We start from the raw sequence: 20,806 nt of genomic DNA, 5'->3' as shown, positions 1-20,806 counted from the left end.
GCTAGACTTGTGTAGAGATGTAAAGTGCAGAGCAAGCGACCAAGGAAAGCTTCTGCAGCCAGGCTCCTGGATCAGCATGCTGGACTTCGGTGGAGGATGTGAAGTGCAGCGCAAGCGCACCAAGGAAAGCTTCTGAAACTAGCATACGGGATAAGTATGCTGGACTTCGGTGGAGGATGTGAAGTGCAGTGCAAGCGCACCAAGGAAAGCTTTTAAAGCTGGGAGCCTGGATTAGAGTGCTAGACTTGTGTAGAGATGTAAAGTGCAGCGCTCGCTCACTAAGGAAAGCTTCTGCAGCCAGGATCCTGGATCAGTTTGCTGGACTTCGGTGGAGGATGTGAAGTGCAGCGCAAGCGCACCAAGGAAAGCTTTTAAAGCTGGGAGCCGGGATGAGTGTGCTAGGCTTAGATGGTGGATGAGAAGTGCAGAGCTAGCTCACTAAGGAAAGCTTCTGCAGCCAGGATCCTGGATCAGTTTGCTGGACTTGGGTGAAGGATGTGAAGTGCAGCGCAAGCGCACCAAGGAAAGCGTCTAAAGCTAGGATCCGGAATGAGTGTGCTAGGCTTAGATGGTGGATGTGAAGTGCAGAGCTCGCTCACTAAGGAAAGCTTCTACAGCCAGGATCCTGGATCAGTTTGCTGGACTTCGGTGGAGGATGTGAAGTGCAGTGCAAGCGCACCAAGAAAAGCTTCTAAAGCTAGGATCCGGGATGAGTGTGCTAGGCTTAGATGGTGGATGTGAAGTGCAGAGCTCGCTCATTAAGGAAAGCTTCTACAGCCAGGATCCTGGATCAGTTTGCTGGACTTCGGTGGAGGATGTGAAGTGCAGTGCAAGCGCACCAAGAAAAGCTTCTAAAGCTAGGATCCGGGATGAGTGTGCTAGGCTTAGATGGTGGATGTGAAGTGCAGAGCTAGCTCACTAAGGAAAGCTTCTACAGGCAGGATCCTGGATCAGTTTGCTGGACTTCGGTGGAGGATGTGAAGTGCAGTGCAAGCGCACTAAGAAAAGCTTCTAAAGCTAGGATCCGGGATGAGTGTGCTAGGCTTAGATGGTGGATGTGAAGTTCAGAGCTAGCTCACTAAGGAAAGCTTCTGCAGCCTAGATCCTGGATCAGTATGCTGGACTTCGGTGGTGGATGTGAAGTGCAGCGCACGCGCAGCAAGGAAAGCTTCTAAAGCTAGGATCCGGGATGAGTGTGCTAGGCTTAGATGGTGGATGTGAAGTGCAGAGCTAGCTCACTAAGGAAAGCTTCTACAGCCAGGATCCTGGATCAGTTTGCTGGACTTCGGTGGAGGATGTGAAGTGCAGTGCAAGCGCACCAAGAAAAGCTTCTAAAGCTAGGATCCGGGATGAGTGTGCTAGGCTTAGATGGTGGATGTGAAGTTCAGAGCCAGCTCACTAAGGAAAGCTTCTGCAGCCTAGATCCTGGATCAGTTTGCTGGACTTCGGTGGAGGATGTGAAGTGCAGCGCACGCGCAGCAAGGAAAGCTTCTAAAGCTAGGATCTGGGATGAGTGTGCTAGGCGTGGGTGGAGGATGTGAAGTTTGTTTGTTTTATTCATTCATATTGCGCGGCAAACCCGCGGGTATCAGGGCGCGGGAGCATCAAGGTCATTCTCAGCTTGGCTACAGTGCTGTACAGTAGTTTACAGGTGTGTACATGGGTCAGTACAGGTACAGGTACAGATACAGGCATAGTCATTCAACAATAATTTACAAAATGTACATAAGGAGAGAAAGCATGGTGAGGTTATCGGTCATTTTCCTTTGTCCATTGGATGTATTTGTGTCTAAAGAGGGGGTAGGTTTGAGGTGTCCTTAAGGTAGGTGGAATGGAGTTCCAGTGTTGGGCTGCTTTCACCTGGAAGCTATTACTGCCAATTTTGGTTAATATAAATCTAGGGACTGTAAGCATATTGGCGTTTGCAGTTCTGGTGGATAGGTTGGGGGTGTATCTCTTAACTCTGTCGACAAGGTAACGAGGGGTGCATTGTTGAGGCATTTGTGCATCAGAGAAGCTACCTTGAGCATGATTTTGTCGGTGGTGGTGAGCCAGTTGTGGGCTCTGCTAATGTTGGAGATGGGTTCTTTTTTGGGGACACTGAGAGCATTGTTTTGCAGAATCTGGATTTTATTTGTAACATATTTATTGGCGCCTACATATAGGGCGTTACAATCCAGTTTTGACAAGATTAGGGCTCTGGCTAAGGTAGTGCAGCTCTGGTCGAGAGGAAGGGTTTACCTGTTCTTATTAATTGACAGGTGTAAGCTGTAGAGGATCCCATGGAGCTAACCTCTTTGCAGAAGGATAGGGTGGCATCTAGATAGAACCCTAGCGTTTTAACTTCTTTGGCCACATTAATAGGATTGGCATCTATATTGAAGCTTGCGTATTTGTGATCCAATTTGTTTAAGTTGGGGGTGGAACGAAGGATGATGAGTTTGGTTTTGTCATTCAGGCATAGACTGTGAGAGGCCATCCATGCCTGGATGATGAGGTACACCTTGTTTACCAAGGCCAAATCCTTGTCGTAATCTCCTGTCATCGGGATGAGGATCTGGGTATCATCGGCGTAGTTAGTGTAGGTGATACCCAGACCATCCAGATCATCGAACAGGGGCTTGTGAACACGTTGTAGGGGAGACCCATGACCCCTGGGGTCCTGTTGTTGAGGAAAGATTCGATCCAGCCGATGGCCTCTTGCGAGAAGTGGGCTGCCGAGTCTAGGTGATTGCAGAGGATTTTGTGGTCCACTAAATCGAATGCTGCTGAGAGGTCAGTAATAGAGCAGGTTTCCCGTTGTCTTTAAGGGTATCAATTTGAGCTTTAAGGTCGATAAGTGCGGTCTCTGTCCCGTGTTGGGGTCTAAAGCAAGACTAACGGATTCACAGGAGATGGTTTGTTTCAAGGTATTGTTGTATTTGTAGATAGGCTAGATAGGAGGCTGCACCTTCCCTTCCTCTCCTTCCCCCAGAAGCTCACGGTCTCCAGAGCCCTGGTTCTCTCGAAGCTGGACTACTGTAACAGCCTCTATCTTAATCTACCTGCCTCTACTCTCCGCCCTCTGCAACTCATCCAGAACAGGACTGCGAGACTTGTCCTTGGCCTCAAGCCCTGGGACCGTATCTCTCCAGGACTGAAATCTCTGCACTGGCTCCCAGTGGCTGCGAGGATAAAGTTCAAAACCCTCTGCATTGTCCACAAGGCCTTCTGGGGCCTGGGTCCTAAATACCTTCAACCCTCTCTTCCCAAATATCTTCCTTCCCGAGCCCTTCGCTCATCCGCCTCCAACTCCCTCAGGGTCAGCTGCTTCTCGAAGCAACGAGCTGGGGGTAGATCTCTCTCCGCGGCAGAGGCCTCCCTCTGGAACAGCCTTCCTGCCTCCCTGAAACTTGAGGAGAACCATCTTTGGTTCCGGAAGCACCTCAAAACCTTCCTCTTTGCTTCTGCTTTCTCTCTCCCTCTCCCCTGCTAATTCTTCATTGATACTGCACTGAACCTGCACCTCGGCCACTCTCACCGACCTCGGTCCTTGGCCCAGCCACTCTCCACTTGCACTGCCTCCCTGGCAACCCCTGCACTGCGGGACTGTCTCTGCATCCCTTACAGCCCCCCCTCCCAGCACTTGTCTGCACTTACCTTGCACTTGCCACCAGCTGGCCCTATTTATTATTTCTTTTTTTATTCTACTTACCCGGTTCAGCACTTCCCCTTTTTCCCTTCCCCCTACCCCTGCACTTGCGCGATCTGAATGACACCTGGCCTAGTAGGATCGTTGTCTGTCTCCTCCTGTTCCCCCTGCATCATTGCGCCTTGAAACACTTGTGTATAGGCGCGTTACAAATGCCATATCATATCAAATCTAATATTTTGAGCAGGAAGGAGACAGTGGTGATGGGTCTGTAGTTTGTGGGTATTGATGGGTCTAAAGAGGGATTTTTGAGTAAGGGGAGGACCCATGACTCTTTGAGATTGCTGGGGATGGTCCCTAAGGAGAAGGAGGCATTGATGAGCTTGATGAAGGGTGAAAAGTCCCTGGCAGAATCTTTGATGATCTGTGAAGGACAGGGGTCGCCTTGGCAGTTCGATGGTTTGAGGCTGAGAATTATTTGGGGGTGGGGTGGTGTTAGGCACATGGGCTGTGCAGACGAGGGATTCTTTCTTGTTATTGATTTGACTTCTAGGCCTGCGGCTTTATTGGAGAGGGCATTTTGGACACTAGTGCACCATTGTTTGTCTTTCACACAAGTGTCAAGGACTGGAATAGGTGTTTCCAGCTCTTTGATCATAGTAAACAATTATTTAATGCTAGAGTTAGCTTGTGATATTCTAAGGTTGTATGACTCTTGTTTGGTGGTTATAATTTCTTTTTTGTAGAGTGCAGTTATTTTATTGAGGTTCAACTTATTATTAGCTGAGGGGATTGTCTCCAGGCCTGTTTGCTTTTGCGTTTCTCGAGTCTGAGAGATTTCAGATAGGGTGAGAACCATGTGTTCAGGTGTTTTTTGGGTTTGCTTTTCCTAAGTTTTAGCGGTGCGATGGCATCTAGAGCCGATCTCATGATTTTGTTGTAGCCATCTACAAGGGCGCGAGGGTTCGGGAGAATAAGGAGTATGAGTTTTTCAGCAGTAATGTTTTTTTTTATTTCTCGTTGGGATGGCTCAGGCTAGTGAGATATTAGTAGTAGGGGTTGAGGCCTCGAGGGAGAAGGTGAGGAGGTGGTTCTGATCATGGCTGAGGCGAGATGTCAGTAATGGAGGCTAGACAATTATAGTCCGCAATCCAGTCGAGGGTTCTCCCCTTGTTGTGGGTGGGGAGGGTCACTCTTTGGTTAAATCCTAGCTCAGAAAGGATGTCGTCGATAAGGGTGGCCTGAGGGTCTTTAGGGTCTTTATAGCCTAAGTTAAAGTCACCTAGGAGGAGGCTCCGGGACGTGTTCTTTAAGTTGTTAGTAAGGGTGCTTGTAAGGTCCTCTTCGAAGGAGCCTCGAGGGCCAGGGGTCTGTAGAGTGGATGAATGGTGAGGGATTGGGAGTTGGCAATGGGCATTTTAGCTATTATCGATTCACAAGATGTGGGGTTGTCTGATGTGGCAGGTTTCAAGTTAAGGTGAGTTTTGCCAATTATGGTGAGGCCCCCGCCTCTGGATTCTGTTCATTCTGCTCTGAAGATGGTGTAGTCATCTGGCTAGCATAAAAGCTGGGCCAGCGGCTGTGCGGAGCCAGGACTCAGTGATGGCTAAAGAGTCCAGTTTTTCTTCTAGTATGAGGTCTGCTGTGTCTGTAGCAGGGGCTACTAAGGGGCGTGCATTTATTAGGGTGCCTCTGATGGGAGGGGCAATGGTTTTAGTGGGCATAGGTGGAGTGGCTAAATTGTAAGGCTTGAGCTTAATATCGGTGGTAGTTGAGTTGTGCTTAGGTCTATACATGGGCTGGATGGTGGGTGTGACTATGTACTCTGGTGGAGTCCAGTTAGTCTGTTTGGAGTGAGGGGTATCCCTAGCACGAGGTTCATAGAGTTTAGGTAGCCTGGCTCGTAGTCTAGAGTTTCTGGCTGGGGGACTACAAGGGGTAGATAAGTAAGGATGTGTGTGTGGATGGGTGGGTAGGTGGTGACGGTGGGTAGGAGTGAGTCATGGTATTAGGGAGTATAGTGACTGTGCGGGCGAAGCTGAATGTATAGCTTGTGTGGCAAGATAAGTGTATAAGGTGGAGAATTACTCTCAGGAGGGCTGAGTAGATACCTGGGAGGTACATTCTGTTAGTAATAGATAGTGATGCCGGCAAATCTGGTCATACAAGACGAGCACTAGAGTGCATCAGACAGGGCCGTTCAGTTATAACACTTCTATGCAGACCAGTAATAAAAACAACGTATTGTTAAAACAAAAAAACAACTAAACGGAGGAGAGCTTTGCTCGCAGCCTCAGAACACATGCTAAGAAACTTCCAACGGACCTTGGCGTGTTCTTTCTCAGATGTATCGCTACAAGAGGTGAGATCACACAGCTTCAGATACTATTTCAAAGCCCCCTTCTTTGCAGCCAAGCCCTGTGCAAGTATTGCACTGTTGCGAAGACAACACAAGATGACACTGGTTGTCTGAGAAGCGGCACCATTTTCACTACGGCGCGAACGCCCATAGCCCTCAGGACTAGTCTCAAGTCCAGTTTTCTCAGGGCTGTTGTATTTGTATTTGTATTTATTTATTTATATTGCGCAGCCTGCCCGCGGGCATCAGGGCACATGTTTGGAAGGGTTACATTGAAAAGTTTCAGAAGGCAGTTACATATTACATAATATATATACATAGAGCAAAGATATATACATACATTTACAAGGGTAGTCAATAATCACAGTATATACAGAGATAATTGTGGGGGCACAGCATGCAATAGATGTTACCAAAAGGTAGCCGAAGCTTCATCTTGCTCATGGAGCCATTGTTTTGCTCTGTTTTTGAAGGATTGAGGGTAGGGGACATTCCTGAGATCATTGGGTAGGGAATTCCAGAGCTTCGCCGCCAGGACTGGGAAGCTCGAGCCTCTGGCAGTCTGTAGCTTGAAGCTAGGGATGATGATGAGTGTGTGTGCTTGTGCAGATCTTAGAGGTCTGGAGGCTGTGTGTTGAGTGAAGCGTGCTGAAAAGTAGGCCGGTGCTGCATTGTTCTGTGCTTTGTGGCTTAGAACAAATGTTTTGAGAGCGATACGCCGTGAAATGGGAAGCCAACGTAAGTTGTGTCTAGTGGATGAGATGTGTGCGCGCCTGGGTATGTTGAGAGCAGCCCTGATGGCGTAATTCTGAGTTACCTGAAGTCTTTCAATGTTTCTTTGACTCATTCCCAAGTAGAGGGCATTACAGTAGTCAATTTTGGATAGGATGAGGGTTCTAGCAAGGATCAGGCAGTTGTCCATAGTTAAGAAGGGACGGCAAGCAGTGATTAGTTTGCACGTGTATGCTGATGCTGAGACTACTGAGTTGGTTTGTCTGGTGAGAGAGCGGGTGGAATCTAGGTAAATTCTGAGGGTTTTAGTGACATTAGTGACCTTGATGATGTTACCATCAATGTTGAAGGAATCATATTTGCTGTCAAGTTTTGAAAGTTTGGACTGAGAGCCTAGGATGAGTAACCCAGTTTTCTCATCGTTTAGGCAGAGACCGTGGTGGGCCATCCACGCCTGGATGACAGTGTAGACTGCATTTAGAGCTTTGAAGTCAGTTGCATAATCACCAGTGATAGGGATGAGTATCTGGGTGTCATCCGCATAATTTGTATAGGTGACACCCAGATGGTCAAGAATATCAAAGAGTGGTTTAGTAAAAACGTTATAGAGCGTGGGTGATACGCACAAGCCTTGTGGGACTCCACAGGGGACGTGCACTGGATCAGCAGCGGCAAGAGGTGAGAAGACTCTTGTGGATCTATTGGCAAGGAATGAGCTGATCCAGGAGGTATCTGCCTCGGAGAAGTGGGCGGCCGTTTTGAGATGCTGGCAGAGGATTTGATGGTCCACCAGATCGAAGGCGGCGGATAGGTCTAAAAGGAGTAGGAACGCTTGTTTGCCCTTGTCCTTCAGATCCTCAATTTGTGTTTTTAGATCTATTAGGGCTGTCTCTGTGCCGTGTCTCAGCTGGAAACCAGATTGCCTAAGTCCTAATAGGTTGTTTTTATCAAGATAATATTGAATTTGGAGATATGTGGCACGATCCAGGAGTTTTAGGAGGTAGGGCACTGTGGTGATAGGCCTGTAGTTGGTGGGGTTGCTAGGGTCTAATTTAGGTTTTTTAATTAAGGGGATTACCCAAGCATCCTTGAGGTTATTTGGTACTACGCCAGATTTAAAGGAGGAGTTGATGAGGGAGGTGATGAGGGGAGCAAGCTTGGGTGCAGCTTCCTTTACAGTTGGTGCTGGGCAGGCGTCACCTTGACAATTGGATGGTTTTAACTTCTTGATGATATTTTCCACTAACCTAATGGTGAGGGATGAGAAGCTAAAAGGTTTGAACGAGTGATTCGGGGATGGGATGTTGTAGGGTAGGGTGCTAGCTGCAGAGTCGAGGAGATGATTTTGTACTCGGACAGATCAATAGAAAATGTATCAGGGTTTCACAAGCTGCCCCACACATGGGACACATTCCCTCCCCGCCCCTCCTCTGTGATTTTCCATGATTTCATGAAGGAGGCTACTCGTAATATTTCCAGCCTCATCCGTAGGTGCAAGGATCTTTCGTATGCTGGATTAATGAGATCTAAGTACCGCCGGAATCCCTGTTCCAGGCCTATTATATTCTCGCCCAATCTTAAGGGACTGGGCTTTTGTTTACCAGTTGGGCCATCAATATATCTTTGGAAGATTTTTTCAGTTCCCTAACTGACAGTTGTGAGCAGGCGATTGGATTCTCCCAAAGTTCGCCAACTTCAAGAGTGTACAAATGTTCTTGACATGGAGCGCCAAGCCCAATCCTTTGCCTCCTTCTAAGGCCATCACATGCGACCCTCTTTCCGCCATAGCTTTAACCAATACAGGACCGGTTTGTAGGCCTGCTGGGATGACACTGGAATAATGTCAACTTCTAGGTATATCAACGCTGATAGAGCTCTTTCAAGGAGTAGAAGCAGTTTCTTCAGAAATCTACGTTCACAAAGATCCAATTTTCCTGGAGCAACATAACCCCGTATTTGTGAACCATAAGGGGCTGCTGGAAGGCTTACGGACTGGAGACACTGACTCATGCCGTGAGTGGAAAGCTCGAATAGCGCCACAGTACTTCTGCAAGGTTATTCCGGACTTTTCCACCTCTGGGTTCCAGTTACCCCCCTCAGCCCCCCCCCCCCCCCCACCACGTCTCAAGGAACCGGACTCCCAGATAATCAAATAAAATAAAAACAACCTGCTGCAAGCGGACACCTATTACCTCAATAGTCAGGGCATTACTTTTTACAAACCTTGCTTTGAAAACGATTATTTTAGATTTCTCGATGTTTAGCTCCAAGGGTAACTCCTTACATTTTGTTAAAAAAACATTCAGTGTTTGGTTGTACTACAGCTGCTAGTTCTCCAGAGGGCACTTCCTAGGAGTCCTTTGGGCAGGGAGGAATGCCAAATGCTACTACTATAGCTGCTAGTTCTCCAGGGGTCACTTCCTAGGAATCCTTTGGGCAGGTAGGAATGCCAAAGGCTACTACTATAGCTGCAGTTCTCCAGAGGGCACTTCCTAGGAGTCCTTTGGGCAGGGAGGAATGCCAAAGGCTACTACTATAGCTGCAGTTCTCCAGCGGGCACTTCCCAGGAGTCCTTTGGGCAGGGAGGAATGCCAAAGGCTACTACTATAGCTGCTTGTTCCCTAGGGGGCACGTCCAGGGAGTCCTTTGGGTAGGGAGGAATGCCAAAGGCTACTACTATAGCTGCTAGTTCTCCAGGGACACCTCCTAGGAGTCCTTTGGGTAGGGAGGAATGCCAAAGGCTACTACTATAGCTGCTTGTTCTCCAGGGGGCACGTCCAGGGAGTCCTTTGGGTAGGGAGGAATGCCAAAGGCTACTACTATAGCTTCTAGTTCTCCAGGGGCACCTCCTAGGAGTCTTTTGGGTAGGGAGGAATGCCAAAGGCTACTACCATAGCTGCTAGTTCTCCAGGGGCACCTCCTAGGAGTCCTTTGGGTTGGGAGGAATGTCAATGGTTGCTACTATAGCTGCAGTTCTCCAGAGGGCACTTCCTAGGAGTCCTTTGGGCAGGGAGGAATGCCAAAGGCTACTACTATAGCTGCAGTTCTCCAGCGGGCACTTCCCAGGAGTCCTTTGGGCAGGGAGGAATGCCAAAGGCTACTACTATAGCTGCTTGTTCCCTAGGGGGCACGTCCAGGGAGTCCTTTGGGTAGGGTGGAATTCCAAAGGCTACTACTATAGCTGCTAGTTCTCCAGGGGCACCTCCTAGGAGTCCTTTGGGTAGGGAGGAATGCCAAAGGCTACTACTATAGCTGTTTGTTCTCCAGGGGGCACGTTCAGGGAGTCCTTTGGGTAGGGAGGAATGCCAAAGGCTACTACTATAGCTGCTAGTTCTCCAGGGGCACCTCCTAGGAGTCCTTTGGGTAGGGAGGAATGCCAAAGGCTACTACTATAGCTGCTAGTTCTCCAGTGGCACTTCCTAGGAGTCCTTTGGGCAGGTAGGAATGCCAATGGTTGCTGCTATCTGCTAGTTCTCCAGTGGCACTTCCTAGGAGTCCTTTGGGCAGGGAGGAATGCCAAAGGCTACTACTATAGCTGCTTGTTCTCCAGGGGGCACGTCCAGGGAGTCCTTTAGGTAGGGAGGAATGCCAAAGGCTACTACTATAGCTGCTAGTTCTCCAGGGGCACCTCCTAGGAGTCCTTTGGGTAGGGAGGAATGCCAAAGGCTACTACTATAGCTGCTAGTTCTCCAGGGGCACCTCCTAGGAGTCCTTTGGGCAGGGAGGAATGCCAAAGGCTACTACTATATCTCCTAGTTCTCCAGGGGGCACTTCCTAGGAGTCCTTTGGGCAGGGAGGAATGCCAATGGTTGCTACTATATGCTAGTATTCCAGAGGGCACTTTCTGTGAGCTATTTGTGCCGAGAGGACTGTCACAGGCTACTACTAGCCGCTCGTCCTCCATATTTCAAAACTTAATTAGCTTCAAAACAAATAAGTCTTTGTCAGGATAATTGGGCACCACTTAAGTGTCAGTTCTACTTCATCAGCCAGAACATTTAATTAGCTTCAAAACAAAGTTATTTGTCAAGATATGTTGGCACCACTTCATGTTAAGCTTTACCCCACCACAGTACTTTGAGTTTCCACCTGCTTTACTATCATTCCAAGTTTACCACTTATACAACACTCTGCTCCAGTGTATTCTTGCCAGAACAGAACCAATGGTTACAAATGCTCTTGGTCTGGTATACTGTTCTGCCAGCCAAGATAAACTACTGTAGTTTTCTGTGTGGGTATACTCTCCTGCCTGAGCAGAACCAATTGGCACACAGTTCCAGGACATGGATTACTCCCTTGCCAGACCCATCTACTACCTCAAAGTACTTCTGGCGGTAAGGGTCAACTTCAAAGGTTTTAACATTGTCTTCTGATTCACACAATCAGGTTTATGACTTTCCTCAACTGATACAAGAATCGCATTGGTGCTATTTATTACACATGAATGATTGGCACATGCAAGACAGGCAATGCTTCCTTCCTCTTGAACCTCTTTTATCAGCACGGCCCCCCTCTTGCCAATCTCGTGCCACCTTTGTATTATTTACCAAATGCTGATAATAACTCGTTCTCTTATTCACACTTCTTTGGCTTTGGCAATGTGGATTTATGCGGTTCTCTACACCTGGACAATATTCTTCACACACTGTTGGGCTCAGTTATCGTGTTTTGGCTTAGGCAACCCTGGTTGTTTCTCAGTTGCTTTAATATGCATCCCTTTTGGCTTTGGCAATAGTAGTTTATGTACCTTTTTTGGGAAACTGCCCCTTCGTGTGATTGGTTGTTATAATTGCCCACTATATCACAATCACCTCCTTCTGGTGGGACCTTTAAAGTCTCTTTATGCCATCTGTCTTGTGTTATCAGTTTGGTATGTGTCATGATCAGTAATTTGTTTACATGGTATTCAAAAGGGAGTCTGGATTCAAGCAACTAGAACATCAAGAAGCCAGAGAAGAAGCAGAACTTAAGGAATTCAGAAGTAAAAGTACCTTTATTCCTCCAATAAGTATACCTTCAATAGAAATCTTCGAAAAACAAGTCACAAGAGACTTTGAGAAACTTAAGTTCAAAAGTCAATCACCTCGAAACATGAAACCTCACGAACTTAAATTGATACGTGATCTATATGGAGACCACACAATCACAATAAGGGCTGCGGATAAAGGAGGAGGCTTAGTACTACTTAACACAAGGGAATATGAAGAAGAATGTGAAAGACAACTAAGCGATGGTAATACTTATGCCAGATTGACACAAGATCCCACATCGGAGATTAAAGAGAATTTGAAGACTTTGTTGGACAAGGCGGAGGAATTGGAGTGGATTAATCACCACACAAAGAAATTCTTGATTAATACACACCCTAAGATACCACACTTTTATACCCTTCCTAAGATACACAAAGATCTCATCAAACCCCCTGGAAGACCAATCGTAGCAGGGATTAACAGCATACTGGAACCCTTAGGGAAATATGTGGATTACTTCTTACAACCACTGATTCAAAAAACCAGTACATATATCAAGGACTCGACACATTTTTTACAACTCTTGAACGAAACTGTATTTAATTGCAACAACATATGCTTTACTATCGATGTTAAAAGTCTCTACACATCGATCCCGCACGATTTAGGGGGTGAAGCGGTAGAATGGATGCTACTCAATGCTGAAGAGATACCGGCTCAGAAAGAATTTATAATGGTTCTTCTGGAGTTTATTAGTAACAACTCATACTTTCGATATAAGAATGAGTACTATCTCCAAGTGGCTGGGACAGCCATGGGAGCCACCATGGCCCCCTCTTATGCTAATTCATTCATGCATAAATTCGAATCCGAACATATACTACAGAATGAACATTGGTTCCTGAAATTAAGTCTCTGGATCAGGTACATTGACGATATATTCGGAATATGGAAAGATACGGAAGAGGAATACCTAAAGTTCTTCGCACATCTGAACAGCATAGATGCTCATATCCAATTCACTCAAGAACACTCCCAAACCAACATACACTTCTTGGATGTAGACATTAAGATTACTGACACAGGATATCAGACTACCATCTTTCGAAAACCCACGGATCGTAACAATCTATTACAACGTCTCAGCTTCCATCAACCGAGCCTCATAAAAAATCTTCCATACAGCCAGATGCTCAGGGTGAAAAGATTGGTAAGTGACCCAGAAGACTACAAGCTAGCTATCCGTGAGATGGGGAAAAAGTTCCTGGAAAGAGGATATACAGAAGAGGAAATAAACACAGCAGAATCACGAGTAGCTACACAAAACAGAGAAGAGCTATTGAAGACAAAAACCAGACAGGAATCAGTTCCACCATTAGTGTTTGTGTCTAGATACTCACGACAAAGTAATCGCATTAAGTGCATTATTCAAAAACATTGGAATACTTTATTATGCGATCAGAGAGTTGAACATCTATTTAAGGAAGTACCCACATTTGCTTACCAACGGAGTCAAAACCTAAAAGATAGACTGGTTCAAACTAAACCAGCACCTAAAAAGAAGCTTACAGAAAGAATTGGGACGTTTCCGTGTTTAAGTTGCAGTAATTGCAGCTATGTGATGAGAGGAGAGACAATAAAACATTCACACACAGGAGAGACAATCAGACTGAGAAATTTTGCTACATGTGATTCAACCAACGTGATTTATGCTATCAAATGTCCGTGTGGACTGTACTATGTGGGTCAGACATTGCGAGTAGCAAAAATTAGGTGGAATGAACACAGATCGTGCATAAGAAACCATAATCCAAACTCAGCAGTGTCAAGACATTGGGATGAAAAGAAACACAACTTGGTCCAAATCCGTTTTGTCATCCTAGAGGTGGTTTCAAAAAGAGACATCCACGAGAATTTCCAAAAAAGGATGGACCAAAGAGAATCCTTTTGGATAGACCGGCTGAGCTCCCTTTCTCCAAAGGGGCTCAATGAAGAAATAAACTTTATGTGCTTTTTGTAAAAGCATTTTGGTCAACTTAATTATTTCTTTACTCTTCGATTTTTTATCTAAAGAAGATTTACACCTGCCATGTAAATATCTGTCATATATCTGCTATCCTTTTGTCACAATTTATTTCCTAGTTGTATTATTGCGCTGTTTATTTTGCCCCAAATTGCTCTAATGACTTAGTAGCGACAGTAAATATGTTCGGGAGCGAAAATGCTCTAGACTGTTTATCTCTTCCATATGTTCAATTGTTAATGCGGACCTTATGTCTTGCATATAAACACTACTACGACAAAAACATTTTTAAAAAATTTGACACACGCTGCTAATTTTCCAATTACTACGGCTACGGCGCCAATTGACGCTGTAGACAGTTAACTACTTGCACTGTCTCACAGAGTGCTGGTCACCATGGAGACATCCCCGCCCCCGGGCTAACACTCGGGGGTGGGGCGCGAGGCGTACGTGCACCAGGTCGGTCCACGACGCCTCGTACCGTCTCCATGGTGACCTTTAAAACGAAAGGTAAACTTACACGAGCGTGTTCCAAGCGGCTCAGTCTGCAGCTACACGTTGTGCACGGCAGGAGCTGAGTAAGTACAGCAGTACCGATTAGGATTAACATACCCACGAAAGAGATTGAGGATGACTCAAAATTGTTGTTTAATTTGCTTATAGATCTGATTGTGTATACGTACAACGACTCGAGTTCAGAGATCGGCTTGACCGAGGTATGACAAATATATAGAGCTAAAAGAAAATGATAGAATGTCTTTCTACTTTAGTCAACTAATTGACATACCGTTTTGTTTTATTTTTGCTTATTTCCTCTCCAAATGAACATGACTCGTGGATGGGTATGTGATTTTCGAAATAACTCTCTACAAATGTCTGCAATAATTGTTATATTTGTTATAATTACTATATTTGCATATACATATACTGTTACTAGTTAAACTAATTTTTATGCTTTTTGCTATAATACCGCCCTGAAGAAGGATTGTATCCGAAATGCATTGGCACCAAAGTATTATGGGCAATTTGAGATGAGAACTCATTGTGTGATGTATAAAAATTAAACTTCCATTGGCGGCAAACGATATAGGAATGTGAATTAAACAATTCCTGCCAAAAGAATTTATTGGAACTCTATTACTTCCATATCATAAATCAGTGACTGAATATTAGCAACCAAATTGGGGCAAACTGAGATGCGCCTTTCTTAACTTAGTGGATACACTTTGTTTCTTGGAAGTTTTTTTGATCAGTTTGGTATGTGTCATGATCAGTAATTTGTTTACATGGTATTCAAAAGGGAGTCTGGATTCAAGCAACGGGTAATCACGGAGCGCTCCAGTGTCACAAAATAATAGTGAACTCACCGGGTTTGCCATGCACGTCCATGTACCCCATTGCTCTCAGTTCGTCTGCTTCAGTTCTGCTGCACGGCCTGGCAACTTCTCAGGCACGGTTTCCCGCATCACCCGTCTGTGACTTCCATAGCCCTTGCAGCTCCTCCAGCTATCCAGTGCCCGTCCTGCCACTTTTGAACGCTTCACCACAGGGAAAGTCATAGAAGGGTACGCTATCCGCTGCCCGACCTCTGCAACTGATCTCCCCAGCGACCCGGCGCTCGCCTGCCACAGCTGTACGCTTCACAATGGTGAAAGATAAAAAGGTGCGCTTTCCACTGTGCAACCTCTGCAGCTGAAATCTTGAGCCCATCAATTTCTCTCGCCACTCTGGTCCCTGCATTCTGGCTCTTCCATGATTTCTTTCTCTGCTGCTTCGTGGGTATTCCACAAATCCTCCACAAACTACTTCTACTTCTACTACTGCTCGCCTGCTGCTGCTTCGGCTGCCTCAACTTCTTCCACCTTGGTCTTATGGCCTGCACCTGAGGAGGCCTTTTATGCCTCTCAACCATCATCAGGTGTGGGTCATTAACCTTAATGGGCTGCACTCTGCACCTCTCTTCCTCGTCCCAGTACTCTGGGAATTTTGGGACTTAAAGTCCCTAATAGAAAAGTCTGTTTTCTCAATAATATTTTCCTTTTTCTCTCTAAGCAAATTCCTGAAAGGGGTATCATAAGAAAAAATGATAGGGTGTTTCAGAGGTTTGAGGTTTAGCAAGTTGCTGATTGGTCGTTTCTAAGGACCTCTCTGCATGCTTTTCCTGAGACTCCTAGGATTTCCTATTTCTGGGGATGGTATAATTTTTGTAAGAGCTTTCCTCACTTTAACAAAGGACTGGTTATAATTGTCTTCAGTCACACCATTACACTTATCTTTAGGGAGTAGCTGTTCTCTTTGACAACATGCCATTACATGTGCTGGCATTAATGATATTCCTTTCCTGGAAGTAGACAAGTACTGCGTCTCATCCCATGAAGTCGTCCTATTTCCCGGGGCCCCTTCTCCACCCAGGTGATCCTCCTGGCTGACGCCGCTCCCGGGGTCAGGATCAGGAGGCGTCCGTCTTTCCCTGGCTACCTGAGAGGAGACTTTATGTAGGGTAATTGTGAGGACGCCATCAAATCCATCACAGTTAACAGAAACATTGCTTTGGCGATTAACTGTGAATGAAGATATTCTTAGTATTGAAGTAGTTAGGCCAAACCAATGCATTGAACATTGTAAGGAAGGCATGGTATCGACAGCAGCAAGACAGACACAAGTGACCATAGTTCAAGTGTGTTTAATGAACTGCAATAAGGGTTTGAAAAAGCCTATCTAATCTTAAATCTAAAGATGAGAGCAAGCTACGACCATCAAATAATAACGAGGTCCTAGTCTTGTCAAAATAAAAGGGCCTATACTAATAAACATATTTCCAAACCTTACCTCTAAATACAGATAGTGTGAGAAACAGTGTTACGAAAAAGATAGAAGTGTTCACAAAATGATGTGTCAGGATATTCAGGCAGTGTGCCTCCCTTCCCCACGTTATCAACATGGGACAAGGCAGTACACTCGAGGTTCGCAAAATCTCTGGCTTCTCTAGCATGGGGATACAGTGCAATTGTTAGCATCAGGGCATCCCGTGCCCATGTCTCTTTGACTTCCAAAGTCTCTTCTTTCAGGGGGCCTGATGCAACAAACAATACATTATTTTCCTCGGAGGATTCCACAAGTACTCAATTTCTCAGACAATTCACTATTCACCTCGGATCCCCCTCAGCCGGGCTCAGATCTTCTCAACACAATACTCGTAGGATATTCATACATCCAATTTCTCGCGTGATTCACAGTTCACCCAGGATTCCCCTCAAACGGGTGCGGACCAATTTCAATTTAACTCTTTACCACAAATTTGCTTTTATCAAGAAGCTCTCAGCTGATCTCCCTCTGCCGGGCTCGGACCAACTTCATCTACTTGGTCATCAACTTTCTTTACTCTATTAACATCGAAGACTTTCAATTGTGCACAGGATTTTGCTTGACCCGTTGCAGGACCACTTAGATTCACAATTCTTTGTCACTCTTTTGCTTTTGCCACCTTCCAGTTGGATATCTTAAGGAAACGTTTGAATGAGCATGTACGTGGTGCCGGACCACTCTTGTCTAAGGTTCAATCACTCATCTGTTGATTATCACATGCGCTTCATACACTGTTCGCTTCAGTGTTCACCATATAATGTTGCCGCTTGCAACCTTGGCTTTCACACAGACTGGTCTGGTATCAGTCGCCCCAACTTACCGCCTGTGCTGACTTCACTGGTGCTGTTTTGTTGTAGGAGCCTAGGCCAATACCACAGCGGCAAGCAGTTCTCCTCGGCTTGACTGTCGGCGCGGGTGAGCCCAGGTACCTCTGACACACAATGCAGGATTCTTGCATTTCCTATTCTCAAAGGTTACTGAAAGTCACGGTTCCAAGAGGTCAAGGGCTATTCCCTTCTTGCAATACCCTTCAGTTTCACCGTTTTCCTCCTTGTATTAAACTGCTATCTTGGAACTGCTGCTTCCTCGTGTGCTTTGCCTCGCTCAGAGTGTGCTCTTGTGATCCGCCTTTTATCTGTGTGGTGAAGTGTAATGCAAGTCAGGTCTGTGTAATGGTCAGTGATTGTCTGACCCTGACTGACTATTGTTTTGGGACATGTCAGGTATACAGGTCGGTGTTAGTCTGTTTTCTCTAACAGTGAGCGTTGCGTAAGAAAGTGTTTATGTTGGGAAAGCGGGGAGGGGGTGAGTTCCTAAGTATCCTACATGGTAGGATAGGGTAAAGGTGTTACAGGGAAGGGGATACCACGTCTTGCCATCCGGTGTCCCATTCCCCAAAGATCCCTCACCCAGGTGATCCTCCGGCACTGGTCCACCCCCAGGAACTGGATCTAAAAGTGAAGGCCATGTCCTGGCCACCTGGATGACCGATACCCAGCGACTAGCGGGTGTGAGACACCTTCATGTTTCTCACATCATCTTCTAGGGAATGGCACCCTAGCAGCAGCTATTGCTGTGCATTTGTCTAGGGCAGGGGTCTGCGACCTTGGGCTCACCAGATGTTTTTGACTACAAGTCCCATCAGCCCCAGCCAGCACAGTGAATGGTGACGGATCATGAATTTCATACTCCAAAACACCTGGAGGGCTGCAGTTAGGTGACCCCTGGTATAAATAGGTCTTGCCGTGATGAGTCTGGTTTTCTATTGCCGATTTCATTGTACAGAAGACTCACCGAAACTACCCAACAAGGCACTGTAATGAAAGAAGAAATTGAGATTAGGATACATTGATACAAGCAGATCAAAACACTACCTCAGGAACAAATTACTCTGTGTATATTTCTTAGTAATTATGTATAACGCCTCAGGGCTCTAAAGTGTCAGTAGGCCACCATATCAGGTACTTTCATCTTAGCCTTTTCGACTATTAGTCAGTAGGTTCTCGTTTTTGCTCACCAGAAGATCAGATGCTTGACGTGTCTTTGGGGGTACTCGTTTTTGGAAATGAGTGAATCACTAAGATTTAAAGTGTTACACTAAGGGGGAGGTTGCTGGGGGAGATTTGGGATTCTGTGAATAGTTCAATGATTGATGTAGGTTCGGCCGATTAAATCTGCTATTGGGATCACATATTAATATTGTTGGAGACTGTTTCTTGTTTACGTTTTTCACAATACCTGGAGCATGTCTATGGCTACACCTGTATACTGCTTTTATAATTCAATAATTGGCTTATAATATTTGGAATATCCTGACTGTTTTTTTTTTCTAAATTGAGGTAACCTCATGCACCGGAGTAACACGTTTTAAAATGCCTAGGTTTTTGTACATGAAAACGTAAACTTGAAGGTTGCTGCGTCCTGTTGCTTATTCTCGAAGACGAAAGGGAAGCTTAGCTGCGGGCACTCCTTTAAAGTCTTGTCATAATTCTGTGTGTTGCAGGACACCCAGGACGAGTCGGCTGTGCTGTGGTTGGACGAGATCCAGGACGGGATCCACCGGTCCAACAAGGAGACGGAGGACGCTCAGAGGTGTGAGTACCCAGTCATGGCTTCTTCGTGAATAAACCTTCTCATTGGTCACATGTGTGCATGTGTCGGGGCAGCCGGACACACTCCGCTCTCCCCCTCCTCCGGTCTGAGGTGATCATGTCTGCATCCGGATCACAGTCCATTTCTAGGCATTAGACTGCCACATGAGCAAGCGCCCAACTCCCCACACTTCCTTCCTCAAGAGCAGTACTAAAGAATTGTCCCCATTTTCCGACTCATCCCCTACTTTTCATAGCCTCCTCAGTAACAGCCATGAACTTTCCTTTGCATTCTCCAGCGGTGCTGAAACCCATGTCCGTGCTTGCCTTGAAAACAAGACGACACGGAGCAACACAGGGTCCGCACTTAGAAACCTCTGGGTATTAAGCGCGTTATAAATACCCTATCATATCATGTATTCAGCTGGAGGTCCATTCCTATACTATATTCTGGCATTCAGTGATAAACCCACCTGTCCTTTCATGTTCATTAGAGGGTCCTACCGAGGCCAGTTTGCTTGTTCCACTGGTGTGTGCTTATACAGGGGTTGTTATAGGTAAGGCTCTGGGTAGCTGCATTTACACATGTTAGGATAGGAGAGGAGAACCTCTCAGCAGAACCTCTAAGGGTTTTTCAGAACAGCTGTTGTACTTTATCAAAAGAAGCATGTGCTTTGAGTGGAACATACATCCTATCAGATCATTGTCGTCTTGGGAGGATCGCTCAGCGGCAACGTGCTCGCCTTGGAAACAAGACGACACGGAGCAACACAGGTTCGATCCCTGGGTCCGCGCTTGGAAACCTTAAGTATTAAGCGCCTTATATATAACGTATCATATCATAACATACTGTATTTCTCGATTTCCAATTTCAGGCAATACAATGTGCTTATCTCCACATGCACTTTATAAGTTAGTTCACACTACACCTTCACCTCGCAACTTAACTTTGAAATATTGTGTGTATGTTTGCCTTCCCTGACGAGCAACATTCAGGTGTTTTGCAAAATATGGAAAATTCAAAATTCTATAAAGGAATGGACACTTACTGGAAATTTGCACTCAGGGGAAGGATAGGGAGGTGATTGACGGCATGGGGGTCAGCGACAGCATGCGCAATCACTCTGACACTAACAAAACCACTCTAGAGTGTCATTGGAAGGTGCAAAAGCTGAAAAGATCCAGAGGCAAGAGCCCACACTAGCAGATCTCACACTGGTATCTTGAGCAACACAACCGCCTCAAGGAAGAAGGAACCTGGGGTGAATCTACTCATGTCAGTTTAAAGCTCTATATTCTGTGACACGCTGTCAAGCCCATCCCTCCACCATATCGGCCACACTGACAAATCGCACTAAAGGTGGAAAAATGCCAACAACTTGGCTGAACAGGCCACACTGACAAGTCACACTGGGGTAGTGTGGTAGGTTGCTGCACCTGACCACCTGGAGGGGTGGGCGGGAGGCAGGGAAGACGGTAAAACCCTGAAATAGGAGTCTCCTGCGGTGAGTCAATTCCTGCAAGTCCTATCTACGGCACCCTGAGAAACACACCCTTACCCACTCGAGAGCTGGAGGATCATGCTAAGGTGGTGAACTCCAGCCAACCTGAACCATCCTGCCCACATGGACCAAT

The 20,806-nt window shown here is 46.1% G+C and overlaps 1 protein-coding gene across 2 annotated transcripts in view; it reads left to right on the top strand.

Annotated features, from left to right (window-relative positions):
- The window catches only part of IQGAP1 (IQ motif containing GTPase activating protein 1), a 473,401-nt gene that overhangs the window by 310,034 nt on the left and 142,561 nt on the right, over positions 1-20,806 (top strand). For both annotated transcript variants that reach the window (XM_069625145.1, XM_069625146.1), the window contains one exon: positions 19,084-19,174. In XM_069625145.1, coding sequence (XP_069481246.1) covers positions 19,084-19,174 — 91 coding nt within the window. The remainder of the gene's footprint in view (positions 1-19,083; positions 19,175-20,806) is intronic.

Source organism: Ambystoma mexicanum, chromosome 11 (genome assembly GCF_040938575.1).
Source record: "Ambystoma mexicanum isolate Mex_15411 chromosome 11, UKY_AmexF1_1, whole genome shotgun sequence".
NCBI classification, from domain to species: domain Eukaryota; kingdom Metazoa; phylum Chordata; class Amphibia; order Caudata; family Ambystomatidae; genus Ambystoma; species Ambystoma mexicanum.
This window is presented reverse-complemented; position numbering and strand designations above follow the sequence as displayed.